The 24769-nt window shown below is 39.4% G+C and overlaps 1 protein-coding gene across 1 annotated transcript; it reads right to left on the bottom strand.

Annotated features, from left to right (window-relative positions):
• Positions 1 to 4075: 4075 nt before the first annotated feature.
• LOC134616181 (uncharacterized) lies at positions 4076 to 21556 on the bottom strand. The gene is made up of 3 exons (XM_063460912.1): positions 19873 to 21556; positions 18261 to 18440; positions 4076 to 5980 (listed from the first exon to the last, which is right to left on the bottom strand). The coding sequence occupies exons 1-3, from the start codon at positions 21529 to 21531 to the stop codon at positions 4286 to 4288; spliced, it is 3534 nt and encodes a 1177-aa protein (XP_063316982.1). The 5' UTR covers positions 21532 to 21556; the 3' UTR covers positions 4076 to 4285.
• Positions 21557 to 24769: the final 3213 nt, after the last annotated feature.

Below are 24769 nucleotides of genomic sequence, written 5' to 3'. Positions count from 1 at the left end.
GGTCAGTGATTCCAGATAACGGAAAGATATCCTTAATATACTGATGTTACTCCATGTATACAGGGCTCTAGACAGCAGCTGGACTGCCTGTTTACCCTAATGATAAATATTCACAATGAAAATATTAGTTGAACATTGTGAAGTCTGTATGTGTTTCATAGTGTCGAACAAGCTTCGTACAGTTAAACCTAACAGTTACTACATGACGGAAACACAGCAGAAATTTCTGGCACAACTTGACCTACTTCCAAGGTGCGTGGAGAGGATGAAAAAATCACAACACAGGAACTCCAGCAACACTCAAAGGGAAGAGGAACAACTTTATTGACTGACCAACGGGTATCGGCTTGTGGCCTTCATCAGGGTCATGGTCACACAGGTCACGCTGATTACTAAACAAAAAGCACAAAGATCAGATGTTTATCAGATTTATTTGCTCTCTCTCCTCTGTTTTTAATATTAGTTATAAATTAGAATTGGTGACTGAAACAAGTATGACACATATGAACATCAGGAGATAAAGACGCAATAGATACAACCTCAGTAAATGAAGTCAGTGTTCAACCTCCGAGAGGTGACAGTCAGCGGGGGTTATGACAGTTGTGTACTGGGATCTGCGCTTTGTCAGCAGTATAACAGCTGGACTTCTTGCGAGGCGAGCGGGTCTATCACAGGCTTTGCCATGAGACTGGGCTGGGCAGACATCTCCAAAATCATCGAAGCACTTTTGCAAAGAGACTCCATCTTGACAAACTGACCAGATATCTGAAGATTAAACCACTACATTCTCGGCAAAAAAAATTAAAAGCGTATTTGGTGACACACAAACAGGGTTTTTCAAAGTACAGTTCAATTATTTTCTACAGGTTCGCAGTTGTTGTTAACAAACGTCCACTAAAAAGAATGTCCACCAGCCCAAAGCAATGGTTTTGATTCGATCAGAGTTTACCCCTGCCCTCACTTTGATGGGTGAGGCTGACAGATAAAATAAGTTAATGAAGACAACCACAAGGTCACGAATGCCAAAATGAATTAAATACATAATTAATTAATTAATTAAATGTTTTATTAATTTAAAATATTTAAATAAATAAATAATTAATTTATTAAATGTTTTTAATGAAATGAATGGGCATTTATTTAATATTTGAAATATTTGTTTAATGAATTAACTCCAATTTTCATTAATGTAACATTTATTTAATTATTTAATGGTGTATTTAATTAATTCATTTTGGCACTCCTGGCCTTCCTTGCACTTCATGACACTTTATAATGTTAGTTCCTTCCCAAACTTTGGGAATGAGGCATGGGAACAAGTGTCTCCAATAAATCAAACTAATTTTTACATGCGATTGTTCTACATAAGGGGATTATAGATTATTTGATTTAATAGTTTAAATTTTGCCTGTGAATACAATCACAGTGGATTTAAAATCATAACATGAATATTTAATTCATGTGAAGATATTTAGCTTGAATTTGAGGGATTTAACAAAACTTTTGCATTACATTTTTTTTAAAGTTAAAAAATAAACCTGTAGACCCAAAGCTTTTCTCACTGCAGTTGTATTGTGCAGTTACAGCAGCATCCACAGTTTTGTAAAATTTTGGTGAATTGTTGTATTGTTTGGTTCCATTATTTAAATTTGAAAAAAAAAAGTTATTATCCATTAATATATGATCTGTTTTATTGTATTTATTAACAGTGCAAGCAGTTCACTCATTCATTACAGAGACTACACCCTCATGAAGTCTGTTTCTGATTAATTGGTCCGAAACATTCATCAGTGGCCTCCTGGAGATCATTTTGTAGCTCTGGCAGTGCTCATCTCGTTCGTCCTGACACAAAGGAGCAGATACGGGTCCTGCTGATGACTTAAGGACATTTAACGGCCCTGTCCAACACTTTTTTTTTATAGTAACTTCCTGTTACTTGGAATCTCCTCCATGCTCTTGAGACTGTGCTGGGAGTCAAAGCAAACCTTCTGACAATGGCATGTATCGTTGTGCCATCCTGGAGGAACTGGACTACACGTGAAAACTCTATCCAGGTATCACCTCATGCTATCAGTAGTGACTTGATGCTACATGAAAGTGTTTTTATTTTTTGAGCAGTGCATTTAAAAAGCAAAAAAGAATTCTGTCAAGAACCAAACTAAATGTAAACTCAAGTTCAGGACACCAGAATAAAAGTTCAACAGGTGTATTAAAGCCACAAACAATCAGCAAAGACTGAATTATGAATATTTTGGTGTCTTCTTTCTGAGTGGGGCGAGCGAGTGGGGCAGGCAGGTGAATCCAAATAGATTTCCTCCATGTGTTTCTCTGCACAGGTTAGCAAATATGAAGAAGCTCAGAAGAGAAACACTTAAGTCTAAAAGAGAAAACTGAATTTCTCATAAACCCCAAAACACAGAACATGATGGTCAAACTACACGACCAAAGTAGGAGCAACAATCTGGCAGCAACTGAGAGAAATCTTTAGCCTTGAGTAGTAGATGAGTCATCACCGATGAGTGATTACTAGTGATGGGTTGTATCGTGCTGATGCTTCAGACCGTGTGTCGAGAAATCTTGAAACTCCTTAGTTCCAAGATCCTTAGTTTGTGGTTTTTTTGGCCGTGTGACGTCACCAATGATGTTTGAAGCCTTGTTGGTTCAGGAAGTGTTTCGAGTATTGGTGCGATTTATGAATGTATAAATAGCTCAATGGATCCACTGACACTCTGTGGGTTAGTGTGGGCGATTTGTTGGCTTGTGGATGATAAAGAGGTGAATTGTGTTAAACTGCTGCTTATTTTGATGGAGCCTGTCAGAAAGAGAAAGTTCCCCCGCGTGGGAACATTTTGATCTGATTTCTCCCAATAAGGTAAATACACTTTCATCAATATTATTACATTTATTTCATTTTTGTTATGCAATGAACTACATATTTTATCAGCTTCCATTCTATTGTCATGTTACACAGCCTCAATACACCAAACAAAAACTGAAATTGTATTTATATGAATGATACATGCATTTAAGATGAATTTATTTCTTTTACGTGGCAGTCATTCCCATGACTGCATTCTTACAGGAGACTTTGGAGTGTTTTACAAATTGATCAAAATGACAGGAAGTTTATGCCCATCCTTTAATACTTTTGGATGAGGTAACATCAGGCAGCAGTCACATGCACGTTTGTGCCGTACTTGCATAAGTTGATCTCTGCACATCCAGAATATGCTCACCTCATGGACCTGAAACTTTTCTGTCCATAATGCACTCCAAGGCACACGATCTCACATGTGAGGTAAACCTAAGCAGCTCCTTAGACTACCATGAGCTGGATGACTGAGAACCTGCACAGACATCTGTGAGGTAAACATATTTTTCTGTGAGCATCATTAAGTCAACTCTAGGTTTCATGTGCTGATTCAGGAATCTTTACATTTATTCTGTTTTAGAGCAGGTGGAGAGGGGGAACCAGATGGGAGCAGGTTCCACTTTGGGTGAGGAAGTGGAATAAGTGATTACCTTTTTGTCTCAGCTTGTCATCACCGTCACCGTTACTGTTTCAATGCAGCCAAATTCAGGATGTAACTGACATGATTTTCTCTGGTTGTTATGAACAAGTCTAACACTGTGGTTTAAATGTGGCACATATGCTTAAAAATCACAGAGCGACTGCTGAATCTTCTGCTCTAAACATGAACTCTGAACTTTGTGATGCTTCAGGAGGAAAACTGCTTCAGTTATTCTCTCAGATTAGTTTCATATTTTCTGCATCAGATTTGAGTGAGATCCTGGAATGAAGACAGAAGAAAAGACTTTGTTCAAAGTTTGATTTATAGTTAAACCTTCCAGTTTATTCACACAATAAAACATCAACACAATATATGAATTCATTCATTAAAATCACAGTTTTTCCTCATTTGTTTGATGATTTTGACAAAAACAAACACAAACACACACACATGGTCTGCCATACTCATAAAGAGAAATGTCGACATTTTTCAATACAAATATTCCAGAAACATTTAGAGGATAGAGAAGTTTACATTTTTATGTGCAGAAATATTTTAGTAAATCAAAATGATGATGAGCAGTGATAGCCTCCATAAACAGTCACAGGAAAGATCTCCTTTAAAAACTCAGAAACATCAAGAGAACAACTAGAAGATGTGGAGGTACCACCCATAATGTTTGACTGACAGCTGATCTCTGTGCAGAAATGATGGAGAGAAAATAAAATGAAACTCAAATACAGATTTAAACCCACAATATGAAAGACTTCAGTCTATTTCACTTTAATCAACTCAGCAGAGTCTCCATAATTATGAAACCAAAATCCAGCATAGAGCGGCTGAGTGAATGTGGTCTGGACTCTGTGGAGGAGAGTCATGGTTTCAGAGACGCTGTAGAAGGACAAAATACCTGCTCTGTGATCCAGGTACACTCCTACTCTGGAGGAACGAGGACCTGAGACACGAGTTTTAATGTTGTTGTGCCGAAATGTATAACTGTCGTTTTCACAATGTAATGCCCAAGATTTGTCATTACCTCCAAATCCACATTCATAATACCCTCCTTTTCTGCTGATATTCTTGTATGTGACTGCTACAGAAACTCCTCCCACTCTCCACTCCACCTCCCAGTAACAACGTCCAGTCAGACTCTCTCTACTCAGGACCTGAGACCTGTCAGTGAATCTGTCTGGATGATCAGAATAAAACTGTTTTTGATTCACTGCTGTTGCTTTTCTGTTCCCCTCTGATAATAACAGCTGTTTGTGTGCTGTGTTTGGATCCAGTGTGATTTCACATGAATATCTTAAGAATTCAGCTCTGGTCTTTGGCTCTGGTGGATCTGACAGTAAAACATCCACTTCAGTGACTGTCAGTGAGATGTTTGTCCATTCCTCTCTCAGAATGTCCTGTAGTTTATCTCTGACCTCTGACACAGCTGCTGTCACATCCTCAAAGTAGCTCAGAGGACGGATATTGATGCTGGATGAGTCTGTAGACTCACTGAGTGCTGACAGTGAGGGGTAGTTGTGTAGAAACTGGATGTGATCCTCTGTGTGTGAGAGCTGCTTCAGCTCAGCATCTTTCCTCTTCAGCTCAGTGATCTCCTGCTCCAGCTTCTCCTGAAGCTCTTTGACTCGACTCACTTCAGTTTCCTGCTGGGATCTGATCTGCTGCTTCACATCAGAGCTTCTTTTCTGGATGAGATGGATCAGCTCAGTGAAGATCTTCTCACTGTGCTCCACTGTTTGATCAGCAGACTGATTGATGGCCTCCACCTCCTGTTGAAGCAGCTTCACATCTTTCTCTCTGTCCTGGATTCTCTGCTGGATGTTTTGTCGACTCACCTCCAGCTCTCTCTGCCTCTCAGTCCTTTCTGCTGCAGCTGAGACTGTGTCGTGGCCTTTATGTTCATCCACAGAGCAGAGATAACAGATACTCTGCTGATCAGTACGGCAGAACATCTTCATCACCTCATCATGACGAGAGCAGATGTTCTCCTGGAGCTTCTTGGAGGGCTCCACCAGCTTGTGTTTCTTAAATGTAGGTGAATCATAATGAGGCTGAAGGTGTTTCTCACAGTAAGATGCCAGACAGAATAAACAGGACTTGAAGGCTTTCATTTTTCTTCCAGTGCAGACATCACAGGCCACATCTTCAGGTCCAGCATAGCAGTGATCAGCAGGAGCAGCTTGGAGTCCAGTCTTCTTCAGCTCCTCCACTAAATCTGCTAACATGGTGTTTTTCACCAGGACAGGCCTCGCTGTGAAAGTCTGTCTGCACTGAGGGCAGCTGTAGATTTTCTTCTTTTCCTCTTCATCCCAGAAGCTTTTAATACAGTTCATGCAGTAGCTGTGTCCACAGGGAATAGTCACCGGATCCTTCAGTAGATCCAAACAGATTGAACAGCAGAATTTTGTTTGGTCCATTTGATTCATGTGCTGTGCCGTTTCACCGTCTCTCAGTGACTGTCAGACAGTTTCACTTTCTCTGAACAGAAACAACCTCTGTGCTCTGAAGGGAAACAGATCTCTGCTCTTGTTCACCTCCTACAGGAAATGAGGCTCACCAGCAACTGCATTTACACCATGTTGTTTAGACCCATCCTGATACAGACACATCTGTGAAGGGAGGCACTAAAGAAATAAACTTACAGAACGACCAAGAGCCATTCACATGAAGGAGGGTGTGGTATGTTTGATTACAGCATGCAGTAACAAGTCTGACCCAGTTAAACTTTAACTTTACTTGGAGCTTTGAAATGTGACAGTCAACACTCAGCGAGTTCATTTTATATTTTAAAAAGTTCAGCAAAGTTTAGGATGCTGTAATGAATAAAAATACATGACACTTTATATTTTGACATTTTCTAATCTTAGTTCATTCTCACACTTACAGAATGATGCATGGGAACAACTGACTCCACTAAATCAAACCTATGTTCAAATGAAATTACTGTACAAGACAGGTAGCAAGCTTGATTTCTTGATTATTTTTTTAAATAGTAAAATATATGTTAAAGTACAAATAAAGCCAAATACAGATAGTGTTCTAATTCTACACTCTTTAGTAATTTTTCCTGTGCACCAACATGGATTTCGAAACGATACATTAATATGTGCTTAAAATGCAGACACTCAAATATAACTCAAATTTTTTAAACTAATTCAACTTTCACACTGAAGATACATAGTAGACATAAGAATCAGTTTTCATGCCCTTTGTTTATTCTTTCATTTAAAATCTTTGTGGTAAAGATCATCATAATCACCCATTAACTTTCATGTGCAGCTTAAATGTTTCACTACACTGTTGGCAGCAAAGATTACACAGCAAAGCCGATTAAACTAGAAGCTAAACGACTGTTCAGTCCTCTTTTGGAAGCAGTCTTTAAATGGAGACAAGCATTAACTGTTGTAATAAACTGTATCACCACCAGATGGCGATATTAGTTTGTAAGTAATAAAACTGCATCAAAACAAACCTCTAGTACGATGTTCAAATGAGATTACTGCCATCATGATCATTTAATAGTAACAAATATTTAAATTTAGCAATAACAAATGCAGATCGGTCCACAATGTTTACAAAAATCATCAAACAAATCATTATTTTGCAGTTTTTCCTGTGTACACAGTCAAAGATTTTAAATGAAAACATAAAGATGTGCTTGAAAATCAAACTTTCAAGTTTAATTCAAGGTTTTAGTAAAATTTTGCATGAACTGTTTAGTAATTGCTCGCAAAGTGTCCATGTCAGTAACTCATTGAAATGTATTTTGGCCTTTTCCGGGCAGGGATAGCTCAGTAGGTAGAGTGCTGGCCCCATGATCGGAAGAGCGGGAGGTCGAATCCACTAAACGGCAACCCTGAGGTATCTCTGAGCAAAGCACCATCCCTACACACTGCTCTCCGTGTGCCCAATGGCTGCCTACTGCTTCACTGAGTGAATGGGTTATAGGCAGAGAAGAATTTCCCCAAGGGGAGCAATAAAGTATACATTATTATTAAACTGATCCAGTAAATGTAACTTTGTCTCACCTACTTAACCGAGTATTTTAGTTGTTTAACTGTCATTATAACTAAACTGAACATCCAAAGCTTTTCTCACTGCAGTTTTGTTGTGCAGTTATAGCAGCACTTTGAATCATCCACAGTTTTATAGAAATGTCTGTTGAATTATTGTTTTGTTTGGTGTGATGGTTCCTTTTTTAATAATTTTAAACAAAAATAACTATTTGTTATTAATTAATGTATGAGGAATTTGATTATGTAGGCCTATTGCTTGTGCAAACAATGAATTTATTCACACTGAAGATATATGGTAGACATAGGAGTCAGTTTTCATTCCCTTTGTTTATTCTTTCAGTTAAAATCTTAGTGGTAAAGATCATCATAATTTCATGTTTACTTGCATGTGCAGCTTAAATGTTTCACTACACTGTTGCCAGCAAAGATTACACAGCAAAGCCAATTAAACTAGAAGCTAAATGACTCTTCAGTCCTCTTTTGGAAGCAGTCTTTAAATGGGGACAAGCATTAACTGTTGTAATAAACTGTATCACCACAAGATGGCGATATTAGCTTGTTAGTAATAAAACTGCATCAAAACAAACAGCTAAGTGAACTTTACATTTTTCTGCTCTTTAGCATTTTCTCTCTTATTTTCTATATTTCATTAAAAAAAGAATCAAGGGAAATTATTTGGTTAAACATTTCTAGGCAATAAATCTGTTTCTGAGGGCAAAGCCAAATATTCATCCAGTTTCACCACCTGAGAAACATTCCCCACAGCAAACAGGTTTCACAAATTCACATTTCTCAAAAATCTCCCAAAAGTCTTTACACGTCTCTTCTGTTAATCAGTGTCTAAAAGTGAATTGACACTTTTAAGGTGTATTGCTACTCTCAAGTGTCAGTAAAATATTTAATCTATTTTTATATATTTTTGTTTTATGAAAGTATTTTTTGTGACCTTCAGTAACTCCATATTGTGGACAAAACCTCCACCAACAGCAGGGAACAGTTTCAATAATTTAACACTGTCTTGGTCATGATTTGCTTTGCAGCAGACAGAGGTATAGACCCAATATGCAGATACTCAGATGCAGAAGTGAACCTAAAAGGCAGCTTTATTGCTGGACTTGCAGGCAACCATAGTACAAAGAACTTCAAGTCCAGCTTTATTGCTGGACTTGCAGGCAACCATAGTACAAAGAACTTCACTAGGAAGCTAGACTACAACACAGACAAGACACACAGCAAGGGTGAGCTCATGACAAGGACAGAAGGAAAGTAAGGGCTTACACACCTGGCCAATCAGGGAGATGGAAAACACCAGGGAACACAGGTGAACTAAATCTGACTGATGAGACAGACGAAGCAAAACTGGACATACTCACAGGAGACAGAAAACTAACAAAATAAAGCAGGAAGTGACGCACACTGAGACACAGACATGTGAGCTTGATACTGGGACTGGGGAATAAACAGACCTGGAGACAAAAGGACAAAACACAGATGATATCAGACAGACGACAACAGGAGAGACTAAAGACAACACAAAGATGAGACAAACACAGACTAGATATGAAAAGGGGACAAACGTGACACAAACAAGAACCAACATCTAGAAACATAAGCAGCAAAACTCAGAGGCTCTCAAAGACTGAACATAACTATTTCATAATTCTGAAAAAAGGAATAAAATGTCCAACAAACCAAAAACCTGGGTCAAATACCCAGGAGCATGACAGCCAGACATTAACCTTTTTCATTGAAAGGTATTCTGTAAAGTTCAGTTTTCAGATTCCACTTGGTGAGTCTCTTAAAAGCACCTGAAGGAAACTTCAGATTTTCTTCCTGTTTCTAGGGCAGAATGATGGTCTTGTGTTATCAAACCTCAGGCTGGTGCCTCCAGTGTCCATGCATGCAGAAGCTTCTGGTTCATGTGTCAAACCATCCAAAACAGGAGTTTCCAAAGCTGCCGGGGTGCAGTCTGTTCAGTGTTTCATGTCATCCCTGCAGAGCCAGACAGGAGCACCAGGCCTCCTATTTTCAGTCAAGGAAGGTGAGACAAAACCAGTAACCATAGTGCTCTGTGTCAAATATTTTCTATTCTATTGTTTCTATTCTATTCTGTCACTGTGTGTTAACCCTGTGCAGGGTGAACCCTGCCTTTTGCCCAGTGAAACCCGAGGTTGATGGATGTTACTGAGTATTACTAATCACGTCACAGAATCTATAAGACAAACTCATTTTACACTGTGGCCCACTTAAAGGTAACTTTGATCATAAGTGGGCCGGACATGTGAAGCTGCACGATTAATGTGTAAAATTACAGAAAAGTTCTGGTAGTTGATTCCCCAGACTGTCCTGTAATTATAAAATATAACGTTTTTCATTAACTTAATAATAATGTCCTATTTTTCAATGAATCCACGATATAAAAAAAAGAAAAAGAAATAAATTACAAATTTAGTGAAAAAAACAGGAACTTTAATTTAATTGTTTAACTGTCACCTAATGACTTTGGTGTAGTATGAATAGCAACTAAGGGGGATTCTTTATAATGTCAAGAAAACCTAAAATTGTTATTATTATTATTATTAGTAGTAGTAGTGATAAATGTTAAAATTCTATGCATTTCACATTTTCCAGTTTCTGGAGGCTGATTCTGGTCCCCATGCTTTATGTTTGAAACCTTTGTTTTAAGGGATCTAAATATAATAAATGAGGAATAATCCTAGCCTTTATCAGAAAAAATTATATTGTTGTACAACATGTACAGGTACAATTTAATAAATTTTAAAAGATTTTTTGCAAAAAATAAGACATAAGTGAAGTGAAATTATATTGTATTAATAGAAAAACATGCTTGACATAAATAAAAATTAATTACAAATACGTTATTCCTCCAACCAAACCACAAAAATACCTTGCAGATATTTTTAGGCCCCTGCAGGTCAAAAAGGATGTCGCCTTATAGGAAAGTCTTATTTGGTTAATCTGCTCTTTATTTTCTCAATTAATCACTTCACCGGCCGGTCTAAGGAACTGATCTGTTTCATCCAGCCTTCAGTGCAGTACACACTCCAACATGCATAATGAAGCAAAGCAATAAAGAAAAGCTGCAAGATTGAGATTTGAGGAAGCAGAAAAAGAGAAAAACTATTCAAAACTATTCAAACAATAAACTCAGTCATTAAAATTGAGGCAGATTAATTTTCTGGCTGTAAATTAACTGATTCATCTCATAATCATTTGAGCTATTCTGATGTTTCTGTCTTTATTGAATGAACTGAGTTTGACAGAGCAGGTGAATTTAAGTAAATACTTTCCATTTTCACGTATAAGTTTTAAACTGGAGATGTGTTGATAGGACTGCAGGAGAAAAGAGCTCGTCTGTAGTCTGTGGCTTCTGACTCTGACAAACTCTTTGTGCTCCAGGAAAAAACAGATGTTTATACCTCTGGAGTCGTCAGCAGGAACTGAAACACTGAAGATTTGTTTCATAAAACTGAGCAGGCACTGAGTCGTCTCCACCGACGGTACATTTCTCATCTGCTCTGAGCTGCTTCTCAAAAGCCTGCTGATGGATTAAATTTCCTTTAATTGTAGCTAAAGGCGCTGACTTTTTGTTGGATGCGACAGGCGCGATCTAAAGCGACTGTTGCCGTAAACGCCTTTATTTTCCATAAACCTGCAGACGTTGAGCTGCAGCTGTCTGCAGAGGCACGGTCATGTTAAAGCTACATCTGATAAAATGAAGCGTTCACAGCAGCAGCATGGGGATGTGCAAAAGTCTCCTCAACTTCTGCTTCAAAACTTTTAATACTCAGTGATAAAGTTTTATTGAGAAAGTGACTTCCCAAACTGGGTCACGTTCTTTTCCATTTTACTTCAAGTACAGCTGCATGAAAAAAGTTATTTATACTTTATTAAGTATATTTTACCGCTTTCTGATTGTAGCACAAAAACAGATTAAAGATAAAAAGAGTCATTTATGGGAAATGACAGAGACAGACACCTTTTTATAGGCTCACTGTATTATTATCAGTTAAAATCCAGCAGCACTGTCACCAAAGCATTTGCTCATAAAGGTCATATGATTGTTGGGGTTTTCTCTGTTTTCTGTATTATTGTAGGTTCTTTACTTTACAATAGAAAAGGCATTGATGCAACTGTAGTTGTGATTTGGTGCAATATCAATAAAGCTGAATTGAATTGATAATGATTTGTAAAAAATCTCTTAAATACTTTTTAAGTTACTTAAAGAACATCAATCTCTAAGTAAAAATTAAACTCCAGAAAGAAAAACAACAGATTTTCAGTCGTCTGGTTCATCACGACAGGTTTGATGAGCCCTGTGGTGTTCAGGTGTATAATGTGGTGTGGAGGTGTGTATGCAGCAGCACCGAGGTCCTCAGCTGATTTTAATTTCAAATATCTGTCTTGGGCATAACTTTGTTTATGGCAGCCTGTGTGATTCATGCTGTATTCACCTTGCACGCTAAGGTGCTGGCCAATTAAATCACCGGGAAGGCCGATGAACACCCGGCAGGCTGCATAAAGTTTGATTAAAACCTGCTGCAGAAGATAACTGTGAATTCTGACAGCCAGTTTCACATGTCAGGGTTTCAGTCACTAAAGACTGGCAATAAATGGAAATGTCAAATGATTCATTACAAGGAGCTGCCAACTTTAGAGGCTGGTTAATCGTGACAAATCTTTTCCTTCACTCAGGTTAGCTAGTAGATTGTGGCTCAAGCAGCGAACACATGTTATCTCTATTCAGACTTTCCCCAAGTGTTCTTTATTTCTTTGCTCTTGCTGTTTCCTTTTATTAAGCAGCTTTAATCTTGTTCCAGCTGTGGTTCAGGTGGTACAATTGGTACCAATCACAGGGTCAGTGGATTGGTCCACAGTTTCCTCCAGTCCACATGTCAAAGTATCCTTGGACAAGATACTGAACCCCAAGTCCATCAGTGTGTGTGTGAATGTTGGCTAAAGCCCTCGGGCACAGATAGAAGTGCTGCATGAATGTGTGTAACTGGGTACATGAGACATGTAGCAGAAAGTGCTGTGAGTAGACAGGACCTATGCAAGTACGACACCATTTACAAAAAACCAACACTTTTAATTTTCACTTTTTTTCACTTTCATTGTGTTTTTATTTTGCCAGGGTGCATGCCTTATTTTCTCTCATCCAGTGTTATGTTGATTTATTCATCCAACTTAAGTCTTATGTGGAGTTCAGGTCCAGAGATAATAATTGAGGCCAAACGCCACTTTTAAGATATAGGGTATCAAATTTCTTTTTTAATAAAAAGGGCAGTGATGCTAAAACAACCTTTAGTTATGCTGCTATCTCCTTAAATCCGATGTTGGTAGCTATTTCTCAGGCTAACTGCTGTTCAGTTTTCCAAAACAAACAACCACTGAGGCACAACTCAAAGTTAAAAAATGTGCTCTGATGAAATAATCAGTTTGGCTGGACTCTCTGCTGTTGCAATAAAGTAAAAATTTCTTAACATCCATCCATCCATCCAGGGTTTCTGGAGATTAGAGGATTTAGAAGTTAGCAGTGAAATAGCTCGATAAAGGAGAATCCATGTTCTAATATTTCTGAAACAAACAAACAAAACATGGAAAACAATCTAAACTTTGCATGAAATTTAAGGAAAGTTGTGTGTGGTCATTTATTTCTTTGTTGTAAAAATGCTTCTTGGCAACAAATCTTATGTCAGTTTACCTAATATGACATATGTGTTGGGAAGGTTACTTTTAAAATGTATTCCATTACAGAATACTGAATACATGCCCCAAAATGTATTCTGTAACGTATTCCGTTACGTTACTCAATGACAGTAACGTATTCTGAATACTTTGGATTACTTAATATATTATCATGCTTTTTACAACTACGTGAATGTACTATTGCTGTGTGATTTATTACTATTACTGAAGGTCCGCGGCTCCGAACCATAGTAAAGGGACATCTGGCTAATACGGCGGGTTCCGTGTCGGGCTCGTAGGCGAAAAATAGCTTTACTTTGCTGTGTGGGTCAACTTTGCTTGCGAGAGACAGAGAGAGGCGTTGAAAGGCTGCTCCAACGGAACTTATTGTTTCCGGAGAAAAACACGAACACGGTGTACAGTTGAGTCTTAATAGCTTACTTACAACTGGGCTCGTCAGGCACTCTTCTTGGCTGCAGTGGTTATTATTATATTTACATGCTTCCAGCTCCCGTTTTTGCTCAGTGACAGCTCGGACTTTTCCACTCGTCTTTTTCTCCCTCCTCTTGCTCACAGACAAATAACGTGTATGGTAGTCCATTCTCCCTGCAACACGGACTACACTGCCCATGAGGCTACATTCTTTAGAGCTATGCCTGTAGCATTCTGCCTATTAGCTTAGCACAACAACAAAAAGGCGCTCTCTCGCAGAGAGAGAGAGCGTCGCCCTGTAACCATGGCAACCGTAACGCTGCCGCCGGGAACAACAGAACATAGCTGTCAAACAAACCCAAACAGTCCTGACCCGCCACAATATGAAACAGGAAAGTACCGCCGTGTAATCCATTTATTTCAGCAAAGTAACTGTATTCTAAATACCACCTTTTTAAACGGTAACTGTAACGGAATACAGTTACTCATATTTTGTATTTTAAATACGTAACGGCAGTACATGTAGCGGTTTTAGATACGGGCGACACGGGCGGTTGCCCGGGGCGGCATCGTGGTGGGGGGCGGCATCACGGGCATCGGTAAAAAAAAAATGCTCGTACTCATGTTGCCCCGACATCATGCCAGCGCATATTGGGGATGGCATAGGCACCGATCGGTTTTCTATCGCCCATTTGCTGGGAGTAAGGACGCCCTCCGTTTGCGAGGTGCGCCTGCTGCTTGCGGCACAGGGAGGAGAGGGCGGGGCGGCGGGGGATTCTCTGGCTGGCTGGAGCAGCATCTAATAACCAACTCGCAAAATAAAATAAAAACATACAACAAACACGAAAACAGCAGACATTATGATACAGACTTATAATTTGCACCGATGTTTTTTCGAAATTCTATACGCGAAAAGTGAGCGCGAGAGCCCTCGGTGCGCCTGCTCGCTGCTGAAGTCAAAGTAAACTTTATTGTCATCTCCGCTACATACAGTCCAGTATATAGAGAGACGAGACGACGAGGCTCCAGTTACAGCAGTGCAAGTAAACAAACCATAAATATAAGAAGAGTAAGAAAATAAATATACACTTTATGACCAGGGGTAAAGGGATCAATAACAATTTAAAATGTATATTTTATATTTTGTTGATTTAAAGTCTCACACAACCCGTTTTTAAAGTTTAAAAAAAAGAGAAAAGAAGAGGAGGAGTGTAGCGACTTCCACAGTCGCTAGAGGCCGGGGATGGAGCCTGCCTATTTGCCTGACGCGCTGTCAACTTCACGCAATAATGCGAGAGGTGGAATTGCTTGCTTGTTTATTAAAGTGCTTGAAAAGTTTACAGAGCAATGTGATCGGCTCGCGATTCAAACTCTTAAAACATCACAGCTCTAATGCAACAAGGGGAAACTCGTTGTGCTGCGGTCAACAAAAACTACGGCTACCCAGCCCTCCTCTCTGTCAAAATCAAACCAGTGAAAGACAGACTGACAACGCCCTCTTAATGTCACCGCTAGCACCCACGTGACTCCCGTTACACATCACCATAGCAACCAAACAAATGAAAACCCAGTAATCATTAAAATTCAATACATTTAATTATGGCTCCTACAAGGAGAAACGAGCAAAAGATACAGGTAAGCAGATGTGTCATTGGATAATGGCAGGTCATGTATCCTAAAACATTAAGAATCAGAATACTTTCTTAATCCCTAAGGGAATTATGTGGGTTACAGTTCCTCCAAGAAGAAATGGTAAAAATAGTAACAGTAACAGACTAAACTTCAAACAATATATACAATAATATAATATTAATTAGTAAGTGTCAATTGTTGATTTGTCCTGTTCTCATTGTATGACGAATTATGATGTCTGTTTGGTAGCCGTTTGCATACTATGCGTACTCTCTCTCTCTTCATATATAGGGTCATATATATGTGTGTGTGTGTGTGTGTGTGTGTGGGGGGGGGGGGGGGGGGGGGGCGCCAGACGGCGTGTTCGCCCGGCGCGCCAAACAGGCTAGGACCGCCACTGTGTATTCCGTTACTCCCCAACACTGCATATGTAGTAGCAAATAATAACCTGTGGTATGCTTACACTTCTGATCTACATGCAACTATACAAACATGTCAGGATTATTATATTGACTGCTTGATCTACTGCAGTGACAACACAGAGGCCTCAAACCTGTCACAATCCTGGATCATTTGACCCACGTTTTCAGTTTTCTTGTGTTTTGATGTCATTTTGTATTATGTTTCATGTTTAAGTCGTCTTTGGTTAAGTTGATGCTCTAGTGCCTAGGTTATCCCTGTTTAGATTTGTATTAGTTAGTATTTCCCCCCTTGTGTCTTTGACCTCTGTGTCTCCCTCTGGCTGTGATTATCTTTGTTGTGAGTTCTTGCTTCCCTCATGTTTCCTTCTGTTCCCCTTCCTGTCATGTTATCCATGTTTCCCCAGTCATGTTCTCTGGGGCTGTGTCCAAATTCAGGGGTAGCATGCTTCGAAGGACCCGACCTACATAGGGCGGGTCCTTCGAAGGCCGGGTAGGCCGGAAGTGAGCTGCTGTGAAATTGGACAGTCTTCTACTCTTCAGTAAAGTCTGCACTCACTTCTGTGTTCTTCCAGTCGCTAGCGCCAAAGCGTGACAACTTTAAAATGGACCCAGAAATGTCGCAGTGACTGAATGATTGCTGGTCATTCGTGCACATTTACTATATTATATAAAATATGTAAACCAAATCTCTTTGAAACTTATAGAAGAACATTTTCTATTTCTGTTTATTTTCTATTATTCATTTGATCCTGTAACTGATTTGTGTGCATAGATGGCCCTGCAGTGTCCTCAGGGAGAGAGGGAATTAGGACAGGAGGCAAATCAATACAACACAACAACTCTTAGTAATTGCATTTATTAACTTGTGTTTTTAAGAATTATCTTCTTGATATCACACATACATACTTTGTATTTTTAAGTTATCCCATTTCCTTCTGGCCTGCAGGGGGTGACTTTCCCCTGCAGGCCCATCTTCTCCAGAATTGTCCTGATCACACACAACAAATAAGAGACGAGAGAAAATTGCACAACCACCAGATGGCGAAAGAGTCCCACTGCAACTTTAAGCCATGAAGGATGTGTCTTGATGTTTGCTTGTGATAAATCTGCTTTATGTGAGTCTTTTTCAGAAAGTAACAGCAATACAAATGTAAAAGGAGCCAGTTTTTATTTCTTCATTTTTAGATGTACTCACTCAGGATCAGTTTAAACCACTGGTTGAGACAGTATGTAGTTTAAATTTAAATATTCACCTGAAAGCTCTGAATTATTCATCTGAATGAAATAAATATGAACTCTTTAGAATACTGGCTTCTGTTTGTTTGAAAAAAGAGCTGTTGAAATTCAGATATTATCAAAGATAAGATAAGACAACTGCTGCATCACAAACACAGACCTTAGAATAAATAATCATTAATAAATATTTAAAAAGGGAAAAAGAACAAAAGCTAAACCTGCAAACTTCAAGCACCCAGAAATTGCTCTCTGTGCTGTGATGTATTATATATATGAAGATGTTTGGGAAGATGTGCGGTTATTGTTCATCAGTTTTGAAGTGATGTTCATTATATGTCTTTAATCAGTAAAGTCTCGCTTTGCTAGAAATAAATATATAATAAAATTGTAAACATGCAGCTGTATGTTAGAAGTCAAAGGGTCCTTAAGTCTTCTGTAAATTGACGGGGATCAAATGAAGGACACAAGTATCTGTTCTTACTCTAATAAATGCTGCTTTAATATCCAACAGACTATTTTCCTTCCTCATCAGCAGTAAACAGCTCGACTCCGTCTGTGCATTTGTGTCCTCCCTACTTGTTCACACAGACATCTCAGGCTTGATGCCACGATGCAGTGTAGAAACCTGACAACCCTCTGACTCATGTTCAAATGTTCAAGGACATTTCTCAGGATCATGTATGACCCCTTTTTGACATTTGGACTTTCATTAATAATATTTGTGTTTCTGAGTCAATTTTGTGGAGACTTCTGTCCAACGTAGTGTCCAAATGAAGCCTGAAGCTTTTCTTCACCCTCTTGTCAGATGGTCAGCAACAAAACTCTGTTCCAACCAATGTCTGATAAGAGATGAGACACAGCAGCTGAGCAAATGATCATTTCATGCTGAAGAGATCCTCAGACAGAATTAAATACATACATAAACACAGCCTGGTGCCAATAACACAGCTAATGACACTGCTGTATCACTGGCTTTACTGATTAAAGACCATATCTGAAGGAAATCTTTGAACACAACAGAAAGTGACCTTTTAAACACTGAGTGTCATCCTCACCTCAGTTCAGTCTTCAGCTGTTCTGTGGTCACCATGACTGTTTCACTGTACTCATCAACTAGTTGTTAAACTGTAATAGACTTCATTTGAAATGATTAGTTGTGAACAAGTGTAAGGAGATGATTGTCGACTTCAGGAAGACTCCACTCACACACCACTCAGCATCCGTGGTTCCATGGTAGAGACTGTTACCAGCATCAAGTTCCTGGGAGTTCACATTTCAGACAACCTCACCTGGACCACCAACACCACCCCCATCACCAAAAAAAGGCCCAGCAGCGTCTCTACTTCCTGAGACGCCTGAAGCGGGCCAACCTCATTCCTGCTATCCTCACCACGCTCTACAGGACACCTGTTCTGGCCAGCTGCATCTCCGTGTGGTTTGGCAACTGCAATGTTGGTGATCTCAGCAAACTACAATGCATTGTAGTTTGCTCATCAGTAAGGCCTCCAGCATCATGCTTGACCCCTCTCACCCCTCACATATACTCTTTTCTCTCCTTCCATCCTGCAGATGCTACTGCAGCATCGGGGCCCGATCCCCCAGACTGCGGAATAGCTGCTACACTGGTCACTTTAAACTCCAAACTGTCACGGTTCTGGGTCAGTTTGACCCAGTATTTTGAGTTGTTATGTTTTGGTGTGTTTTTGCATTATGGATTGTTTTCTTATTCTCTTGTAGTGCTGGTGGTGGTGATGATCATGATGATGATTATTATTAGAGTTTCATGTTTCTGTTTATCCGTGTTTAAGGATTTGTTGTTTCATGTATTGTTTGAGTTGCATGTGTTATATTCTGTCTGCGTCTTTGTTTGGTGGTTTCTTGTTTCCTGTTTTATTGTGAAGGTCTGTGTCTCATGTGAGTGTGTTCAGTTCTACTGCTCCCCTGTCTCGTTAGTCCAATTTCTCCCAGGTGTGTCTCCCTCCTGTTGCCCATTCCCTGATTACCACCCTGTGTATATTAGCCCTGTGTTTTCCTGTGCTCAGTGTTGAGTCGTACCCTCAGATTATGCCTGTGTGTTTTTGGTCTCTGATTCCGTGTTTACGTCATGTTTTGTTTTCCTGCCAGCAATAAAGTTGTGGTTTTGAGTTGCATTCTGTCTTCGATTCCTGCATTTGGATCCTCATCTCCGCCTGCCCGCACACAGACCCCTGACACAAACTGTAAATTGTAAATTCTAATTGAAATGTCTCTTGATCACCTTAGACTTAAGCTTTTATTTATTTATTTTTTCTCCTTTCTTTATCTATTCATTGCCTTTTTTTGCACTGATCTTACCGGAGCCCCATAGTCTTGTCTCTCTATATGCTGCAGTAGATATAGTAAAGATTACAATAGAGTTTCTTTTGATTTGTATATGACTAATACTGTAGTGAAGGAAGTTGAAAGGTCACAGAGCGACTGCTGAATCTTCTGCTCTAAACATGAACTCTGAACTTTGTGATGCTTCAGGAGGAAAACTGCTTCAGTTATTCTCTCAGATTAGTTTCATATTTTCTGCATCAGATTTGAGTGAGATCCTGGAATGAAGACAGAAGAAAAGACTTTGTTCAAAGTTTGATTTATAGTCAAACCTTCCAGTTTATTCACACAATAAAACATCAACACAATATATGAATTCATTCATTAAAATCAGTTTTTCCTCATTTGTTTGATGATTTTGACAAAAACAAACACAAACACACACACATGGTCTGCATCAAGAGAAGAACTAGAAGATGTGGAGGTACCACCCATAATGTTTGACTGACAGCTGATCTCTGTGCAGAAATGATGGAGAGAAAATAAAATCAAACTAAAATACAGATTTAAACCCACAATATGAAAGACTTCAGTCTATTTCACTTTAATCAACTCAGCAGTGTCTCCATAATTATAATAAAACCTCAGTCCAGCATAGAGCGGCTGAGTGAATGTGGTCTGGACTCTGTGGAGGAGAGTCATGGTTTCAGAGACGCTGTAGAAGGACAAAATACCTGCTCTGTGATCCAGGTACACTCCTACTCTGGAGGAACGAGGACCTGAGACATGAGTTTGGATGTTGTTGTACAAAAATGTATAACTGTTGTTGTAACAATCTAATGCCCAAGATTTGTCATTACGTCCAAATCCACATTCTTTACCCCCTCCTTTTTTGCTGATATTCTTGTATGCGACTGCTACTCGAACTCCTCCCCCTCTCCACTCCACCTCCCAGTAACAACGTCCAGTCAGACTCTCTCTACTCAGGACCTGCTGCCATTGAGTAAATCTGTCTGGATGATCAGAATAAGACTGTTGTTCATTCATAACTCTTACTTTTCTGTTCCCCTCTGATAATAACAGCTCTTTGTGTGCTGTGTTTGGATCCAGTGTGATTTCACATGAATATTTTAAGAATCCAGCTCTGGTCTTTGGCTCTGGTGGATCTGACAGTAAAACATCCACTTCAGTGACTGTCAGTGAGATGTTTGTCCATTCCTCTCTCAGAATGTCCTGTAGTTTATCTCTGACCTCTGACACAGCTGCTGTCACATCCTCAAAGTAGCTCAGAGGACGGATATTGATGCTGGATGAGTCTGTAGACTCACTGAGTGCTGACAGTGAGGGGTAGTTGTGTAGAAACTGGATGTGATCCTCTGTGTGTGAGAGCTGCTTCAGCTCAGCATCTTTCCTCTTCAGCTCAGTGATCTCCTGCTCCAGCTTCTCCTCAAGCTCTTTGACTCGACTCACTTCAGTTTCCTGCTGGGATCTGATCTGCTGCTTCACATCAGAGCTTCTTTTCTGGATGAGATGGATCAGCTCAGTGAAGATCTTCTCACTGTGCTCCACTGTTTGATCAGCAGACTGATTGATGGCCTCCACCTCCTGTTGAAGCAGCTCCACATCTTTCTCTCTGTCCTGGATTCTCTGCTGGATGTTTTGTCGACTCACCTCCAGCTCTCTCTGCCTCTCAGTCCTTTCTGCTGCAGCTGAGACTGTGTCGTGGCCTTTATGTTCATCCACAGAGCAGAGATAACAGATACTCTGCTGATCAGTACGGCAGAACATCTTCATCACCTCATCATGACGAGAGCAGATGTTCTCCTGGAGCTTCTTGGAGGGCTCCACCAGCTTGTGTTTCTTTAATTGAGCAACATCATAATGAGGCTGAAGGTGTTTCTCACAGTAAGATGCCAGACAGACTAAACAGGACTTGAAGGCTTTCATTTTTCTTCCAGTGCAGACATCACAGGCCACATCTTCAGGTCCAGCATAGCAGTGATCAGCAGGAGCAGCTTGGAGTCCAGTCTTCTTCAGCTCCTCCACTAAATCTGCTAACATGGTGTTTTTCACCAGGACAGGCCTCGCTGTGAAAGTCTGTCTGCACTGAGGGCAGCTGTAGATTTTCTTCTTTTCCTCTTCATCCCAGAAGCTTTTAATACAGTCCATGCAGTAGCTGTGTCCACAGGGAATAGTCACCGGATCCTTCAGTAGATCCAAACAGACTGAACAGCAGAATTTTGTTTGGTCCATTTGATTCATGTGCTGTGCCGTTTCACCGTCTCTCAGTGACTGTCAGACAGTTTCAGTTTCTCAGAGCAGAAACAACCTCTGTGCTCTGAAGGGAAACAGATCTCTGCTCTTGTTCACCTCCTACAGGAAATGAGGCTCACCAGCAACTGCATTTACACCATGTTGTTTAGACCCATCCTGATACAGACACATCTGTGAAGGGAGGCACTAAAGAAAATTCTTACAGAGCGACCAAGAGCCAATCACATGATGCAGGGTGTGGTATGTTTGGTTACAGCATGAAGTAACAAGTCTGACCCAGTTAAAGTTTAATAGTTTAACTTTACTTGGATGTTTGAAATTTGACAGTCAACACTCAGCGAGTTCATTTTATATTTCAAAAAGTTCAGCAAAGTTTAGGATGCTGTGATGAATAAAAATAAATGACACCTTATATTTTGACATTTTCTAATCTTAGTTCATTCTCACACTTACAGAATGATGCATGGGAACAACTGCCTCCACTAAATCAAACCTATGTTCAAATGAGATTATGATCATTAAATAGTAACAAATATTTAAATTTAGCAATAACAAATGCAGATCTGTCCACAGTGTTTACAAAAACAAACAAACAAACATTATTTTGTAGTTTTTCCTGTGTACACAGTCACAGTGGAGTTTAAATCAAAACATCAAGATGTGATTCTAAATGAAAACTTTCAAGTTTAATTCAAGGTTTTAGTAAAATTTTGCCTGAACTGTTTAGTAATTTTTCACAAAGTGTCCATGTCAGTAATTCATTCAAATGTATTTTGGTCTTAATCTGATCCAGTAAATGTAACTTTGTCTCACCTACTTAATCGAGTATTTTAGTTGTTTAACTGTCATTATAACTAAACTGAACATCCAAAGCTTTTCTCACTGCAGTTTTGTTGTGCAGTTATAGCAGCACTTTGAATCATCCACAGTTTTATAGAACTGTCTGTTGAATTGTTGTTTTGTTTGGTGCGATGGTTCTTTTTATTTAAATAATTGATGATAATTTGATGTATTTGATTATTTATTACTGGAGCAAACAATTCATTTATTCATGGTGCAAATATATAGTAGACTCAGGAGTTTAACTCAGTTTTCTTGGCCTTTGTTTATCGTTTCATTTAAAATCTTAATGTGTAAAGATCATCATAATTACATATGAAATTATATGTACAAATTATATGTTCCATTACACTATTAACAGCACAGATTATACAGCAAACATCAGATTCATGGATGGAGCCAGAGGCTAAATGACTGTTCAGTCCTCTTTAGGAAACGATCTTCATATGACGACAAACACGACAACAATCAGCTGTCAAACTGTACAAGAAGTTCACAGTAATGTAAAAGAAGTTATATCACTTTATTTTTAAATGTACACACTCAGGGTCAGGACTGAAGACGCTGATCGAGAAAATACTCTAAATATAAATATTCACCTAAACATTCAAAATTATTCAATTGCATGAAAAGAAATATGAACTCTCTACAATACTGGCTTCTGATTGGTTGAAAAAGCAGGTGCTGAACTTCAGAAGAGCTAAACCTGCAAAACTGTGTAAAACCAGAGTGGATGCTGCCCTCTGACCTTTCAGAAGTACGATCTTTTTATGAAGACACAGAGGCAGAGTTATTATTCATCACTTTAAAGATGATATTCGTTATATGTTCTTCACTCGTTGTCTAGTAAAGTCCAGAGAATGAGACACATCATTTCAAAACATACAGCTGCATGTTAGAGATCACAGAGTTCTTCAGTCTTATGAGAACTCATGGAGACTAAATGTCAGACACATCAACAGTAAATGTCGTTCCTCCCCCCGTGAGTTTGTGTCCTCCACACTTGTTTACACAAACATCTGAGGTTTGAACAGTGTGCAAAACCACATGTTACAAAGCTGCTGAGCTACTGAATACTGGAATATTTCATTCAATATCACCATCTGACCAAAGGACAAACACAGAGAGGATTAGAGCGCCAAACTTTGTTTCAAACTGTTTCAGATTTTAGAGGCAAAAAGCAGAATTTCTACCTGGACAAAGAAATCAAAGCAGGAGAAAAACAAGCTTTTTACATTTATTCAAAGGCATTATGTGAATGTACTCTGAGCCACAGCCTCCTAAAGTAAAGACATTTTATCATCTAAACCAGACAGAGTCATGTTTTCAGCAGTGTCTGTATCCTCCATATAGACCATGCCATGGTCCACCTCGGGTGACCAGGTGTCGGACTTTATGTGGGACTACACAGCGCTCAGTCCTTGTTTCCCTGTGCCACACACACATTGAGCCAATGTCCAGTTTTTTTATTGACTCTAGTTTCTATCGATCGGTAGGCCCACAAAAAAACCCTGTACAGGAAGTAGATTTCATCTCTCTGATAAAAGGAGTTCTAATCCCTGATCCTGTGAGTCTGACCCAGTAGATAATATTTATATGATCATATTTATGCCTTTGTTGTTTCACAAAGGGTTAAAAACATTCACAGGTTGGACTGTGGTTCTCCTTTTAGCGTCTCTGCTGGAATTTTAACTGTGAACCTCTTAGATCCAAACTTCTGAACTGCTCATCTCACAGAGGACAAAAGGGAAGAACCCCGAATCTCTTCTTCACCTCACTTTTATACCTGCTCACCCTTTCTCCCCCCTTCCCTCACTGGACGTCACATCTTCACACTTGGGCCAATCAAGTTGTTAATCATCCGATATCCACCCACACCTCATCTCTCTCTCTCTCTGATTTACAAGATTTACCACAAAGTTTAAACTTTAAAATCACTTCATTACTTTTTCTTTCTTATTCTTAACATAGAAAATTCACATTCAAAAACTTAACACAGAATAAAACAGAGTAGCCCAGTAGTGGGACATGGTTCCAGCAACTCTGATGGTGACGGCCCGTTTGAAGCTGAAGCTCCGGCACGTGTGTCAAAAAAATCAACACACTGCTTCAGAAACGCTGTGCTGAGGCTTGGTTTGACTGAACAGAGTCACGTGATCAATGACGTCTGAAGCTTCATTCAGCACGTCACTGCTTCAGTACCTGATTCAATGATTTATAAGGAATTGAACCATTGGTGGGATTTGTGCTGTGTTTTGGTGATTTTGTGAGAGTGAATCAGTGTGCGACATAATTATAGACATGGAGCCAGGAAGAGAGGACGCTCTGCCTGTTCCTAAATAAAAACCAGTTCATCAGCAATTCTGCTCCCAGGTCTAAAATGTAC

This window comes from Pelmatolapia mariae, linkage group LG18 (assembly GCF_036321145.2).
Source record: "Pelmatolapia mariae isolate MD_Pm_ZW linkage group LG18, Pm_UMD_F_2, whole genome shotgun sequence".
NCBI lineage: Eukaryota > Metazoa > Chordata > Actinopteri > Cichliformes > Cichlidae > Pelmatolapia > Pelmatolapia mariae.
This window is presented reverse-complemented; position numbering and strand designations above follow the sequence as displayed.

What these genes read in the sequence shown, in the direction of transcription:
- LOC134616181 (XM_063460912.1), bottom strand. Translation starts at nt 21,531, where the DNA reads ATGAATCAAATGGACCAAACAAAATTCTGCTGTTCAGTCTGTTTGGAT. An exon ending in ACACTGCTGAGTTGATTAAA is followed by an intron (nt 18,441 to 19,872) that starts GTGAAATAGACT and finishes AATGCATTGTAG; the next exon opens with TTTGCTGAGATCACCAACAT. An exon ending in GGGTGGTGTTGGTGGTCCAG is followed by an intron (nt 5,981 to 18,260) that starts GTGAGGTTGTCT and finishes ACTGTCTGACAG; the next exon opens with TCACTGAGAGACGGTGAAAC.